The sequence below is a fragment of the Chiloscyllium plagiosum genome, unplaced genomic scaffold (genome assembly GCF_037043375.1).
Source record: "Chiloscyllium plagiosum isolate Xiang-an unplaced genomic scaffold, Cpla_swu_hap1 HiC_scaffold_12, whole genome shotgun sequence".
Lineage (NCBI taxonomy): Eukaryota > Metazoa > Chordata > Chondrichthyes > Orectolobiformes > Hemiscylliidae > Chiloscyllium > Chiloscyllium plagiosum.
In genome coordinates this window covers 28,309,596-28,324,953 of record NW_028270150.1, presented here as the reverse complement: position 1 = coordinate 28,324,953, position 15,358 = coordinate 28,309,596, and the positions used below count along the sequence as shown (strand labels likewise).

General features: G+C 41.1%; 1 protein-coding gene across 3 annotated transcripts in view; it reads right to left on the bottom strand.

Moving 5' to 3' along the window:
* Nucleotides 1-1,664: 1,664 nt before the first annotated feature.
* Nucleotides 1,665-15,358, bottom strand: part of LOC122555360 (chloride intracellular channel protein 4) — a 67,648-nt gene continuing 53,954 nt past the window's right edge. Inside the window, exons 1-5 of one of the 3 annotated variants that reach the window (XM_087992571.1) lie at nt 14,996-15,114; nt 13,619-13,744; nt 6,428-6,534; nt 4,433-4,614; nt 1,665-2,152 (exon numbers count right to left, since the gene is read on the bottom strand). In XM_087992571.1, coding sequence (XP_087848697.1) covers nt 1,991-2,152; nt 4,433-4,614; nt 6,428-6,534; nt 13,619-13,744; nt 14,996-15,090 — 672 coding nt within the window. In that variant the 5' untranslated portion in view covers nt 15,091-15,114 and the 3' untranslated portion in view covers nt 1,665-1,990. Of the gene's footprint in view, nt 2,153-4,432; nt 4,615-6,427; nt 6,535-13,618; nt 13,745-14,995; nt 15,115-15,358 lie in introns of those variants that run through there. The other 2 variants (XM_043701289.2, XM_043701288.2) reach the window with 2 other exon arrangements.

Sequence of the window (15,358 nt, the reverse complement as noted above, 5' to 3'; positions counted from 1 at the left end):
TTTCCATCACTCTAAATATGTCTAACAGCAACTATAATCTCTGACAGCATTGGACCATGAAACAAATTCCTTATATATCTAATTCCCAGCCTTCAATGATCTACCACTGAATGGCCATGTATATCCTCTCATCTTCCACAGGTTGCAACTGCTATGGATCAAGGTCGAGAAAATGGGATGAGGTTGGATTGGTCCCCATTAGGAAGCGCAGATATAATGGATTCTTTCTGTTCCATAACGTTATCTAAAGCTAAAAGTTCCGATTTGCAGATTTGGTCTGGCGTGTACGATAAAGTACTGTTTATAACTATTTTTTTTTCGATAAGCTGTTGATTTATAGCTGTCAGGCTACTGTGACGGGAGGGGAGTGATTTGGGGTCAGAGCTATCATCAACCACAATTTCAATACACAATCATTTATTTCCACCGCCCTCTAATCTTCCTTCATTGTGTGAAGAACTGCACATGTTTGATTTGCTTCAGAATAAGGCTGCCTGCATTTTCTGGATTTTGGCATAGAAGGACAAACATATGTTTTGCATTAGTTCCATACAGTTTGATATGAAATAGATATGAAACAATAACCTCTCTTTGGTAAGCAAAGTATTTACCAATGAGCATATACAATCAGTGGTATTCTCTACTTTGAAAATCTATCAACATAATAATGCTATGGTTGGGTCTGCTGGTTGATATTGAGGATTATCCATAAGACCATAAGACATAGGAGTGGTAGTAAGGCCATTTGGCCCATCGAGTCCACTCCGCCATTTAATCATGCGCCATTAATGATGAGCATTTCAACTCCACTTATCCGCACTCTCCCCGTAGTCCTTAATTCCTTGCGAGATCAAGAATTTATCAATCTAACTAGTTGCTGAGTAATACAATGCTTTAATTAGTCCGTTAAAGAACATGGTACAACCACACTACTGACAATCCAGGTACCATGTGTTTCAGAAGGTCTTTTTTGAACATGAATTGAACGCAATGTTAGGTTTCACCGCTGATATGTAGTTTTCAATTAGAATTGTCTTCAATCTACCAATCACAAACTCCCTGCTAAGCCTGAGTATCATGAACCACTCACTCATCAAACATGAATGAGTCACTTGTTTGTGATACATCTTCTGTCATAGTCAATGGTCTCTGCCACTGTGACACTTTGCATGCCCAAGTCATTGCACCAGAACTCTCTACTACAGAGATCATGTTCAAAATTTAATATATACAAATCAAAGATTGACAGCATTTTGAAAAATAAGGGAATCAAGGGATATGTAAACAGTTTTGGAAGGTGTGGCCGATGTAGATGGTCAGTCATGATCTTATTGAATGGCAGTGTAGTTCCAAGGAATTAATGGGCTAAGTGCATCTGGACAGGATTATTATTTAACTTTAAATGTTAATTAAATGTATTAAGGATGTTGGCCAAAGGCAGAGGTATGAAATTAGTTATTGATCAGCTATATTTTCATTCCATAATGGAACTAGGAGTTAGATAGGTAAAAACAATGACTGCAGATGCTGGAAACCTTCTTCTGGATCAGTGGTGCTGGAAGAGCACAGCAATTCACGCAGCATCCGAGGACAGGTGCCTGTCCTCGGATGCTGCCTGAATTGCTGTGCTCTTCCAGCACCACTGATCTAGGAGTTAGATAGCCTAGTCCTGCTCCTAAGATGCTAAGTTTTCACTAATACATTTTTGATTAGGGTAATGCTACACATTCCAAATTCTTACTTGTATTTCTGCCAGTATTACATCTCTCTTAATTATTCCCTTTTTCAATAAAATGATCAACTGAACATTAGTATTAAGCGTAATTATTGCATATAGGTCATCTTTAATTATCTTCCAAATGCAAAGGGTAAAAATGTGTAGCACTGTTCAACGTTTTAGAAACTGAATAACTTTGACTGATTATTTAGTAACAAATTGCACTCTGACACGCAAAACATCGTATATACATTCTGAGTTACAGTAATGGACTTATTTCATTCTCTTTGCAACATCTAAATATGCAATCTGAATCTCACGATTCGCAGGGCACGTGTTTACAAATTCCTCTCTTTCATAAGCATTGTTCAAGTATCTCCAAATTCCAGTCATTTCCTTTGGGATTTCAAAGTTTCGGTATTTCATTGCTACAATCTAAACGAAGGAAAAGAGACAAAACATTTGCTTGATTTATATTCTTGACATACAGGCAATACAGCTTAATGTAACAAAAACAAATTGGCTGTTACAATATAAATGATCTGAGGGATATTGAATTCCTTTTAGCTAGGTCACATCCCAAACTGCTGGGCAGCGCTGTAGACTTAACAAAGTGTAGTTTAAAATGTGCCTAGGTATATCTTAAAGCAATTCCTCAATATATTTGGGGCCCATAGCACAATAAATTCCTACATTTAGCAACTTCATCAAGACTGCATTGATGACAGCTTTATATGCTGTATTCAATAGGGTTAGGAGCAGACCATTCAGTCCCTCACATCTGTACCACCATTCAATTAGATCTTAGATGATCTGTTTCTACACTTGTTGGTTCCCAATCCATTCTAATCTGCTTTAAGTGCATTGGCATCTCAAACTAATATTGGTGTTCTGCTAACATTTTGTGTTCTGAGCTAGCAAAATCTATCAATTGCAGTCTTAAAATTCACAAATGACCCCCTGCCTCAAAAGCATTTGGGAGAGTAGAATAAAAACTGATATTTTGAATTGAATATGACTGCTCTTCAGAACTGAAGGAAGATAGAAAAGTGATGAGTGCGATCTGATGAGATGAGGTGAGAAGGGACGAAACACAGAAGGGAATATCTGCGATAATGTAGAGGTCAAAAACAATTTAAAATGATAAAAGATGTGATGGAATAAAAATCAAATGATGCACTAACTATTATAGCAAAGATATAAAACATTTGTCCAGAGTGAATATGAATGGCAGTGAATTGGAAGTGAAAATGTGAAAAATACCAAAACCAACAAATGGCAAAAAAAAAGATCAAAATGAGGGACTGTGTTCATGCTCTAAAGTTAATGCTCTCAATTTTGCTCCAGAAGGATGTAAGAACATGTAAAAGTGTCTAACTGGAGTTTGAGGTACTGTTCCTCCACCTTGTACTAAACTTTACTGGAACATGACAACAGCCTAGGACACAGATCTGAGCATGAGAACAAGATAGTGAATTAAATGACAAAGAACGAGAAACTTCAGGTAATGCTCATGTACTGAGTGGAGCTGTTGCACCATGCAGTTCACTAATTCTGTGTCTGGTGTCTCCAGCTTGAGGGAGACTGCATTGTGAGCAGCAAATACAGTAGATCATTTTGAAAAAAGTACAAATTAATCATTGTTTCACCTGGAAGGCACAACTTAGGTGATGAGGACAGAGGAGGTGAAAAAAACAAGTCTTTCATCTCTCACAGTTGCTTGGGAAAGTGCCAAGGAAAGGCAACATGATTTCAAAATGATAGAGGAATAGACCGGGATGTCACAGATAGAACAGTCACTGCTGAATGTTGTTAGGAGACGTGGCACAGTGGCTCAGTGATTAACACTGCTATCTCACGGTGCCAGGGACCTGGGTTCGATTCTAGCCTTGGGTGACTACCTGTGTGGAGTTTGCATATTCTCCCCATGTCTGTGTGGGTTTCTGACAGATGCTCCAATTTCCTCCCACAGTCCAAAGATATGCAGGTTAGGTGGATTGGCCAGGTTAAATTGCCCCATGGTGTCAAGGGATGTGCCAGCTAGGTGGATTGGCCATGGTAGCTGCAATGTTACAGGTATGGGACGGGGGGGGGGGGTCTGGTTGTGATGCTCTTCAGAGGGTTGGTGCAAATTCGATGGGCTGAATGGCCTCTTTCTGCACTGTTGGGATTGTAAGATGTGTTTGGTAGTGACATTCTGCTGGAGGTGTCGGAAATAGTGAAGGATGATCCTTTGAGCACAGAGGCTGGGTGGGATGGAAAACGAGGGCAAAGGGAACCCTATTGTGGTTCTGTCAGGGATGGCAAGGGGTCAGAGCAGAAGCATTTGAAATGGATCAGACATGAAGGAAGGGGAGGAATCCTATGTTGGGAAAGAAGGGAAGACATTTCAGAAACACTTTTATAGGAGGCATCATCTGAACAGAAATGGAAAAACAGGAAGAATGGAATGCCATGGTATAATTTTATATTGTTCCCCTCTTGTTTTGGAGACCTTACATGAAATCGCAGAAGAGTAGGATTAACCAGATTTCTTTTCAAAAGAACTGACATGGACTAAGTGTGTTGAATAATCTTGTTCTGTGTTGTACTATCTAAAAATTTCAACCTCAATTTATTTCTAAAATAACAAATGGTGCTGTCTCACTGGGGACTGTTGTAATCATAATATATCCACTCAACAGTCATCGAGTATTTCTCAGAATCAAAACAAACCTTGATAATGTGAAGCTTTGGCAGGAGATTGCAATCTGCCAAGGTCAAATAATCTCCATCTAGGTATTTTCTATTAGAACAAATATCTTCCTCTGTGCTATTGGCATCAATTTCTTCAGGTAAAGGTGTGTTTAAATAATCATCTAGTTTTTTCAGCGATTTCAGTAAAGCCTTTTCCAAACCTAAATAAACAAGAGAAAAGTAATTGTTAAGCATCAGAAAAGAAGAAAAAGAAATTCATTGTACTCAGTGAGAACCTTGCTCACTGTTGAGTTCCCCATCTCTAGGAAATAAATATAAAGGAATTGCTTTCTTCCTTGTTTCAGATTTTCTGTTCCTTTCTTCTATATTTTTCTCCTAAATAATCTTGACCACCTTCATTCTCGATCATCTTTTCTTTCCTTCAATTCTATTTGCTTATTTTCTGCCATCTCCTCCCCTATATTTTTGTACTTAAGAATCTGTACCTAGGTGTCTTTGTATCTAAGATGGTGACATGAGTGGCAACTTGTAAACTTTTCACTGTATTCATTTCAGTACGTGTGCCAATAATGCTAATTCTGCACCACAATAGTCCTCTGACACCAGCCAATAAATACCACTTCAAGCCCACTGGCCCAACATCTTATCGTTTCATATTATCAAAGGGCAATGGAAGATACTACTCAGAGCTGGACAGAACAGTAAACTTCATCATACTCAGTGATCGGTAATGTACTTCTAAACATACTGAAATATGACACAATACCAGGTTATAGTCCAAATCATACTGAAATATGACATAGTGCTGTCAGATGTTTTTATCCACTTGGTGGTACTGTCCACAAACCCCAGATACTCTAAAACCATGAGATTGGAATCAAACAAGAACAAACAAATTCCATGCAGAAGTCAATGTTTTTCCAAAGAAGTAAAGAGCAAGGGTAGGAATATCATTTACTAGAAGGACGCTCAATAACAATGGGCACTGATGCCTTTTACTGTGTGTAAAAGGGATGGAAGCAATTTAATTCATCAATGTTGTTGCTCATCCAGTGGCATTGCACCTTTAGACAGAAGGTCTGTGCACCTTTAGACAGAAGGTATATTGCCAGGTGCTAGACTATAGGATCAATGCGACCTTCAACATAAGTAGGGGAGACTGCAAAATTAAAAATCCTTTCGCCTCCCTTTGTTTATTACTACTGTTTACATCCTTTCTCTAATGTTTCCAGGAGAACATGAGGATTGCTTGGATCCAATAGATAGAAAGTACTTGCAGAGGCTCTGCTCCACTGAGGTCGGAATTAAAAGTCATTGCGTAACATACAACGTAAGAGCACATGTATTTTCCTTTACATCTAACATAAGTCATGACTAACTACAAGAATGTCCAGATCTCCCCCAAAACGGTATTGATCCTGAGATAATTGGGACTTTGAAGAGAGAGAGAGATTAATGAATGTTTGTTGGGGAACCTGTCACAGGATGTGGAGTTATGACAGGTAAATGGAATTCAGGTGCAGATTAGCCATGTTAGAATGACAAAGCTGACTGCTGAGGTTGAATGGCCCACTCCAGTTCCTATGGTACTGATGAGTAGGGTGTGGATACCTGAACTAAAAATGTGCTTTATGCACCAGCACCTTCAAAACAGAAAACATACCTCAAATCTACTTCTCTGGTTTTCTTTATCAAATTAAGAAATAATGGATGCAAGTGAGCAGCTGTAGTCAAATGAAAAGAAAAATAAGTAATGGGAGAGGGGTTTTACAGAATCATAGAGTCATACAGCACGGAAACAGACCCTTCGGTCCAACCAGTCCATGCTGACCATAATCCCAAACTAAACTAGTTCCACCTGCCTGCATTTGGCCTATATCCCTCCAAACATATACTTATCTAAATGTCTTTTACAAACATCACATGCTGATTTTCCTATTTACAAGTATTGATGGACAAGCAGTATGTCTCCAATATCTCTTCTCGGTGGCTGCAATTGTCTTACTTACTTACTTTCATTTGCATCTTTCCGAGCATTTTTAATATATGCTGAAAACTTCGCAAATACATCATTTCCTGCTGAATTCGATTCTGGATGTCTGGCAGAAAGCTTTGGATACCTGGAAAAACACATTGTTGTCCTTACATTTCCTTCGAAACACAAACGTTTTGGTAACATTTTTACTTACCAGTTAAGAACTTCATCCAAATGCATAACCATTCACTCAATGAACTTCCAGCAAAGGAGTCACTGGACAACGATGAGGGGCCAGAATGCTGGTCACTGTGTCTTTATATTGGGACTCAGAAGTCAAACTGAATATCTCTAATGTGAGTGTGACTGAACATGGGAATTTGACAGCATACCCACATCAATACCACAGTAAGAAACTGCTTGGATTTCATGGGACTAAATCTTTCTAGAAAATTAATGCTGGGCTGATGACATACACTGCTATTAATGCATGAAGTGACCAGCAATTTCAGGGGATTAAGAGATACACCATGGATTATTCCACTCTCTACCATTTGCTTTCTGTAAGTGACATCTTGTCCTTAACCTCTCCACTAATTTTAAGAGCTTATTGGATTTACTCAATAATTAAATGTGCTGTGGAGAATTAAAGCTCATACTTTCAACAAAGTGATAATTGCTAATGCAATGTCAGTGAACCTGCTTGACCCAGAAAAGGTACAACTTAAACCATTGAGTTTTATCAGTTCCTTACACGGCTATTTGTGGGATTTATTCTTCTGTTACCATGTAAGGTATGATACAAGAGTGAACTTACTTTAGAAGTACATTGGCTGTAAGGTGATTTCAGATTTCTGGTGGTGATTTCTCTTCCTTTTATTCGTCGAAGTAATGAACTCCTCTACAACTTCGAAGGGGAGGCAATGGCCTACTGGTATTATCGCTTCACTATTAATCTAGCAGTCAGTCCAGGTAATGTTCTGGAATGGTCTGATAATTTTAAAAAGGCCTAAGTCTAATGATGGCCGTATTGGGAAAACCCATCTGGTTCACTAATGCCCCCTTAGGAAAGGAAACTGCTATCCTTATATGCGGCTCCAGATTCATAGCAATGTGGTTGATTCATAATCGCTGTCTGAAATAGCTGAGTGAACCATTCAGCTCAAGGGCAATTAGGGAAGGGAAATAAGTGCTGGCCTTACCAACAACATCCTCCTCATTTGAATGGAACAAACTCCAAATTATACGTTACTAAATACCTGATCTTGTCTACCCAATCTTTCTTTCCCTGACTTTATTTTTCTTTCTATATATCGTTTGATTCCAATTCATCTTTTTTCATTGTTCTTTTCCCAATCCTTCACATTAACTGGTCGAGGAGACAGATCATTAGCCCTCATTGTTTCTCAGTATCATTAGTGGCATGTACTTCCAGCAACTGAGGGGTATATCATAGTGAGCTGAAGCAAGCAGAAACCAGGCTGGATACTCGTAGTTGAGCAAAATTTTGCCCCTTGAGGACTTTATATAAAAATGACTTTTGTTATGCTTCAAACAATTAGGCTCAGGTCTTCCAATGGGTAGATAGCTATCGCTAAAATGTAGATTGGAGTTACATATAAGGATTGGACACAAGTGTTGTGGAAGAATCACTCAATTAGTTATAAGGTAGCCAGGAAGTATCTGAAGAGAGAGCTAAGAGCAGCAAGGAGGGGACATGAAAAGTCCTTAGTTGGTAGGATTAGGGAAAACCCTAAGGCTTTCTATAGGTATGTCAGGAATAAAAGAATGACTAGGGTAGGAATAGGTCCAGTCAAGGATACTAGTGGGAGGTTGCGTGTGGAGGCTGAAGAGATTGGGGAGACACTGAATGAATACTTTTCGTCAGTATTCACTCAGGAACAGGACATTGTTGCCGATGTGAATACTGAGTCACAATTAATTAGAATGGACGGCTTTGAGGTATGTAGGGAAGAGGTGTTGGAAATTCTGGAAAGGGTGAAAATAGATAAGTCCCCTGGGCCTGATAGCATTTATCCTAGGATTCTCTGGGAAGCAAGGGAGGAGATTGCAGAGCCATTGGCCTTGATTTTTATGTCCTCGTTGTCTACAGGAATAGTGCCAGAAGACTGGAGGATAGCAAATGTGGTTCCCTTGTTCAAGAAGGGGAGTAGGGATAACCCTAGTAACTATAGGTCGTGAGTCTCACTTCTGTTGTGGGCAAAGTCTTTAGAGAGAATTGTAAGGGATAGGATTTATGAACATCTGGATAGGAATAATGTGATCAAGGATAGTCAGCATGGTTTTGTGAAGGGCAGGTCGTGCCTCACAAACCTTATTGAATTCTTTGAGAAGGTGACTAAGGAGGTAGACGAGGGTAAAGCGGTAGATGAGGTGTATATGGATTTTAGTAAGGCATTTGATAAGGTTCACCATGGTAGGCTGCTGCAAAAAATACGGAGGTATGGCATTGAGGGTGTGTTGGAGGTTTGGATTAGGAATTGGCTGGCTGGAAGAAGACAGAGGGTAGTAGTTGATGGCAAAGGTTCATCTTGGAGTGCCGTTACTAGCGGTGTTCCACAAGGATCTGTTTTGGGACCATTGCTGTTTATCATTTTTATAAATGACCTGGAGGAGGGGCTAGAAGGTTGGGTGAGCAAGTTTGCAGATGATACGAAAGTCGGTGGAGTTGTTGACAGTGAGGAAGGATGTGTCATTTACAGCGGGATATAGATAAGTTGCAGAGCTGGGCAGAAAGGTGGCAAATGGAGTTCAATGTAGGTAAGTGTGAGGTGATTCACTTTGGTAAGAGTAACAAAAAGATGGGGTACTGGGCTAATGGTCGGATACTTGGTAGTGTGGATGAGCAGAGGGATCTTGGTGTCCATGTACACAGATCTCTGAAAGTTGCCACCCAGGTAAATAATGCGGTAATGAAGGCATATGGCGTACTGGCTTTTATTGGTAGAGGAATTGAGTTCCGGAGCCCTGAGGTCATGTTGCAGTTGTATAAGACTCTGGTGCGGCCGCATCTGGAGTATTGTGTGCAGTTTTGGTCGCCATACTATAGGAAGGATGTGGAGGCACTGGAACGGGTGCAGAGGAGGTTTACCAGGATGTTGCTGGTATGGTAGGAAGATCGTATGAGGAAAGGCTGAGGTACTTGGGGCTGTTTTCATTGGAGAAAAGAAGGCTTAGGCGTGACTTGATAGAGGTGTACAAAATGATTAGGGATTTAGATAGGGTTGACCATGAGAACCTTTTTCCACGTATGGAGTCAGCTATTACGAGGGGGCATAGCTTTAAATTAACGGGTGGTAGGTATAGGACAGATGTTAGGGGTAGGTTCTTTACTCAGCGAGTCGTGAGTTCATGGAATGCCCTGCCAGTAGCAGTGGTGGACTCTCCCTCTTTATGGGCATTTAAACGGGCATTGGATAGGCATATTCAGGATAGTGGGCTAGTGTAGGTTAGGTGGGCTTGGATCAACACAACATCGAGGGCCAAAGGGCCTGTACTGCGCTGTATTTTTCTATGTTCTATGTTCTAATGTTCTATAGAAAATTACCAGGAGACACAGAAAATCCTTCACAAAATTAAACTTTAATCTTGCAAAATCAAAGTTGTGGCAGCCATAAAAATGTCTTCCCTGACTGCCCACAAACTCTTTATTCTCCTCCAGTTTATACAATTTGTTGGTCTCGCGCTTTTCAGATAATATTAGCATAGCCAATCATGCTGGCTTGCTTTGTCTTTCTAAACTAATCATGGCACAGATGGGCAGCATGGTGGCTCAGTGGTTAGCATTGCTGCCTCATAGCACCAGGGTCCCAGGTTCGATTCCAGCCTGTGTGGAGTTTGCACATTCTCCCCGTGTCTGCGCTGGTTTCCTCCGGGTGCTCTGGTTTCCTCCCACAGTCCAAAGATGTGCAAGTCAGGTGAATTGGCCTTGCTAAATTGCCCATAGTGTTAGGTGCATTAGTCAGAGGGGAAATGGGTCTGGGTGGGTTACTCTTTGGAAGGTTGGTTGGGCCAAAGGGCCTGTTTCCACACTGTGGGGAATCTAATCATCTGCCACACTGGTTCCCTCCATCATGCCTAACCTGTCATATTACAACACCATCATCTTCAGCATTAGCTCCCAGTGATTGAACTAACCTATCACAACGCACTACCATTATCTGTTACTGGAGCCCTGTAATATGATCCCAAGCATACATCGCAACACTAAGCTAACTACATTACTTCCGCAATAACCTCCATACAAGTTGCATTGCAGCTGACTCCATGAGAATTGCACGGGATGTTGAAATGTCCGATGGACAATTACCCTTTGACTGGAATACTTTGAAAAATTCTCCAGTTCCGGATTACAGCCCGAGAAGGTGGAGAGTTCTACCTCATTTACTGGAACAATTACCTCGGGAAAGTTACAGAAATTAAAACCTGCTCTAAATCCTGGATAACAAAAACTGCCCATCATTCCCTGCCCTCTGCCTGAAAGTTAAAGCTTATCTAAATATTTCTTGCATATGTTCAATGACTTGGCCTCCACAGCTTTCTGTGATAACAAATAAAGTCATAGAGTCATAGAGATGTACAGCACGGAAACAGACCCTTCGGTCCAACCCGTCCATGCCGACCAAATATCCCAACCTAATCTATCCCACCTGCCAACACCCGGCCCATATCCCTCCAAAGCCTTCCTATTCATATACCCATCCAGATGCCTTTTAAATGTTGCAATTGTACTAGCCTCCACCACTTCCTCTGGCAGTTCATTCCATACCCGTACCACCCTCTGTGTGAAAAAGTTGCCTCTTAGGTCTCTTTTATATCTTTCCCCTCTCACCCTAAACCTATGTCCTCTAGTTCTGGACTCCCCAACCCCAGGGAAAAGACTTTGCCTATTTACCCTATCCATGCCCCTCATAACTTTGTAAAACTCTATAAGGTCACCCCTCAGCCTCTGATGCTCCAGGGAAAACAGCCCGAGCCTGTTCAGCCTCTTCCTGTAGCTCAACCCTGGCAACATCCTTGTAAATCTTTCTGAACCCTTTCAAGTTTCACAACATCTTTCCGATAGGAAGGAGACCAGAACTGCACGTAATATTCCAACAGTGGCCTAACCAATCTCCTGTACAGCCGCAACATGACCTCCCAACTCCTGTATTCAATACTCTGACCAATAAAGGAAAGCATACCAAACGCCTTCTTCACTATCCTATCTACCTGCAACTCCACTTTCAAGGAGCTATGAACCTGCACTCCAAGGTCTCTTTGTTCAGCAACACTCCCTCGGACGTTACCATTAAGTGTATAAGTCCTGCTAAGATTTGCTTTCCCAAAATGCAGCATCTCGCACTTTTCTGAATTAAACTCCATCTGCCACTTCTCAGCCCATTGGCCCATCTGGTCCAGATCCTGTTGCAATCGGAGGTAACCCTCTTCGCTGTCCACTACACCTCCAATTTTGGTGTCATCTGCAAACTTACTAACTGTACCTCTTATGCTCGCATCCAAATCATTTATGTAAATGACAAAAAGTAGAGGACCCAGCACCGATCCTTGTGGCACTCCACTGGTCACAGGCCTACAGTCTGAAAAATAACCCTCCACCACCACCCTCTGTCTTCTACCTTTGAGTCAGTTCTGTATCCAAATGGCTAGTTCTCCCTGTACTCCGTGAGATCTAACCTTGCTAATCAGTCTCCCATGGGGAACCTTGTTGAACGCCTTACTGAAGTCCATATAGATCACATCTACCGCTCTGCCCTCATCAATCCTCTTTGTTACTTGCTCAAAAACCTCAATCAAGTTTGTGAGACATGATTTCCCACGCACAAAGCCATGTTGACTATCCCGAATCAGTCCTTGCCTTTCCAAATGCATGTACATCCTGTCCCTCAGGATTCCCTCCAACAACTTGCCCACCACTGACGACAGGCTCACTGGTCTATAGTTCCCTGGCTTGTCCTTACTACCCTTCTTAAACAGTGGCACCACGTTTACCAACCTCCAGTCTTCTAGCACCTTACCTGTGATTATCGATGATACAAATATCTCAGCACAAGGCCCAGCAATCACTTCTCTAGCTTCCCACAGAGTTCTCAGGTACACCTGATCAGATCCTGGGGATTTATCCACCTTTACCCGTTTCAAGACATCCAGCACTTCCACCTCTGTAACATGGACATTTTGCAAGATGTCACCATCTATTTCCCTACAGTCTATATCTTCCATATCCTTTTCCACAGTAAATACTGATGCAAAATATTCATTTAGTATTTCCCCCATCTTCTGCGGCTCCACACAAAGGCTGCCTTGCTGATATTTGAAGGGCTGAAAATGTGTTGCTGGAAAAGCGCAGCAGGTCAGGCAGCATCCAAGGCGCAGGAGAATCGACGTTTTGGGCATGAGCCCTTCTTCAGGAATTCCAAGGAGCAGGAGAATTTTTTTTTCCAAGGAGCAGGAGAATTTTTTTTCCCCAAGGAGCAGGAGAATATTCTGATCTCCAGCATCTGCAATCCTCACTTTCTCCTGATCTTTGAAGGGCCCTATTTTCTCCCTAGTTACCCTTTTGTCCTTCATGTATTTGTAAAAGCCCTTTGGATTCTCCTTAATTCTATTTGCCAAAGCTATCTCATGTCCCCGTTTTGCCCTCCTGATTTCCCTCTTAAGTATACTCCTACTTCCTTTATACTCGTCTAAGGATTCACTCGATCTATCCTGTCTATACCTTACATATGCTTCCTTCTTTTCCTTAACCAAACCCTCAATTTCTTTAGTCATCCAACATTCCCTACACCTATCAGCCTTCCCTTTCACCCTGACAGGAATAAACTTTCTCTGGATTCTCGTTATCTCACTTCCAGAGGTGCACTATCCTTTGAAGAAACGTTTCTTCATCTGAGTCCGAAACACCCTTACCTGTATCCTGAACCTGTGACAATGGTTGTAGACCCCCAACCATCTACAGTGCTTTGGCTGTGAAGGTCCCTTGCCCAGGTATCTGACTGAAAAATTGCACCAAAGGTAAGTGGGCAAAATGTAATCCAATCTGGGTCAGAAATAAGGATTCCAAACCATATCCGAAGATTCAGGCCTTAATGTATTATAAATAAGTTCCACCAAATTGGGCTGAGGGACCTTTCTTGATTATCTAGTTAAATGTCATTGAATATTCTGCCACTTTTATTGATTATCTGCACAGTCATACAAAAACATACCTTGGTGGTACCAATTTGTCTTCTAGAAATTCTTCTATCTTGTTCACATCTGTTTTGACTTCCCCATTGAAGGTCAGAAATGGAGGGTTTGTGCCAGGCGCCAGATTTTGTAAGTCGGCAGGCTTCCTGTATGGATAAAGTCAAGGCAAGAGTTAAAGGCGCTTCTTATTTTTATACTTTTATACTTTAAAATCAAATAACTACTGCTGCAACTGAATGCCAGGAAACTTGAGCAATGTAAATCCAATCTTCTCAAAAACGATAATGCTTTAACATAGTATAATTACCCACAGTATTTCACAGAATTACTAATGAAATATTAAAGGAAGAGAAACTGTTGAATGTTAAAGAGGCAGTGGAAAAAAGATAAAGTTGAATGAAAAGTGTGGAGGAATAACTGGAGGACAAATATACAGCTGACAAGATTCCAGTCACAAAATAACTTCATTTAAAAAAATTCTAGTCACTAGATGTCACTATTATCCTTTGCAAGTAGGCTGCCATACAACAAGGTACTGCAGAAGCATGCTAGTGACAACTTATCTCTGTTTATGTAACTCAAGCTTTCAAAATAGGTGCCTAAAATGTGCAACGGAAACTGTTCATGAGTGTCAAAATCTGAAAGGCAGCATGGGCATACTTTCAAAGTACAATAATGTGTGGTCTTCCCCTAAAATTCAAAACCATTTCTGCTCTAAACAAATTACAAATGGTTCAATAATTCAAAAGATATGAATCTCATGTAGACTACACATAACGTAGGAGTTATAGTAACATTAAATGACTGAGATGTGACAAGTGATTTGTGTATGATTCAACTGTTCAAAGTTCTTCTCAGGAATAATGCCATCAGTGCAAAACATGTTGTGCACAAGCGGAAGGAACGCACAGACGGTCAATTTGAACTCAGTGAAAATCTGGAATGAAAATTTGGTTCTAATGGTGGCCATGTAATCATTGCTGTAAAAACACATCCAGTTTATTAATACCATAAGGAGAAGGAAATCTGCCTTTCATACCTGATCTGGCCTACATGTGACTCCAGTGCCATAGCAATGTAGTTGACTCTGGGCTAAACAAATGGGCAATAAATGCTGGCCAAGCCAGAGAATCCCATGAAAAGAATTTTATTTTACATTGTTTGGCAGAAAAGGTCCATGATCCACCTTGTTTGCTTTTTGCAGGCCAATTGGTCCAGCTTGTCCACTCAAGCCAGTTCTTATATATTCTCATCTAAATCGACCATCATGACCATCTGTTTCTTTCTCCCTCAAATGCTTGCCCAGCTTCCCCTGAAATCTACCTATACTATTTGCTTCAATCATATCCTGAGGATGCAATTTTCACATTCCTACCACTGTTACAAAATTAAACTACCTGATTTTCAGATGCGGATTCCTCTGGGAAAGGGTGAAGACTACGATCCCCCAGAGTTTCGGCACATGCGCAGAGCAGTGCATCTCAGGTTGCATATGTTCTATATCATTGTTTAAACCATCTGCAGGGTTTGGCCAACTTCCTCACCAGGGCAGCATCTGCAGGGTTGAGGAATGAACAAAGTGCAAGCACAGGATCTGGATTGGCACAAAAATCAGACCACGGGACCAACATAATCACAAAAGTTCAGCCAGGTGAAAGGTTCGGCAGGTAGGGGATTGTTAGCAGGGAGAAGAGGCTTTATTCTATAAATCTGCTGCTGTATCAGGGTCTGAGCAATTCGGGATCAGGTAGCCTGGAAGT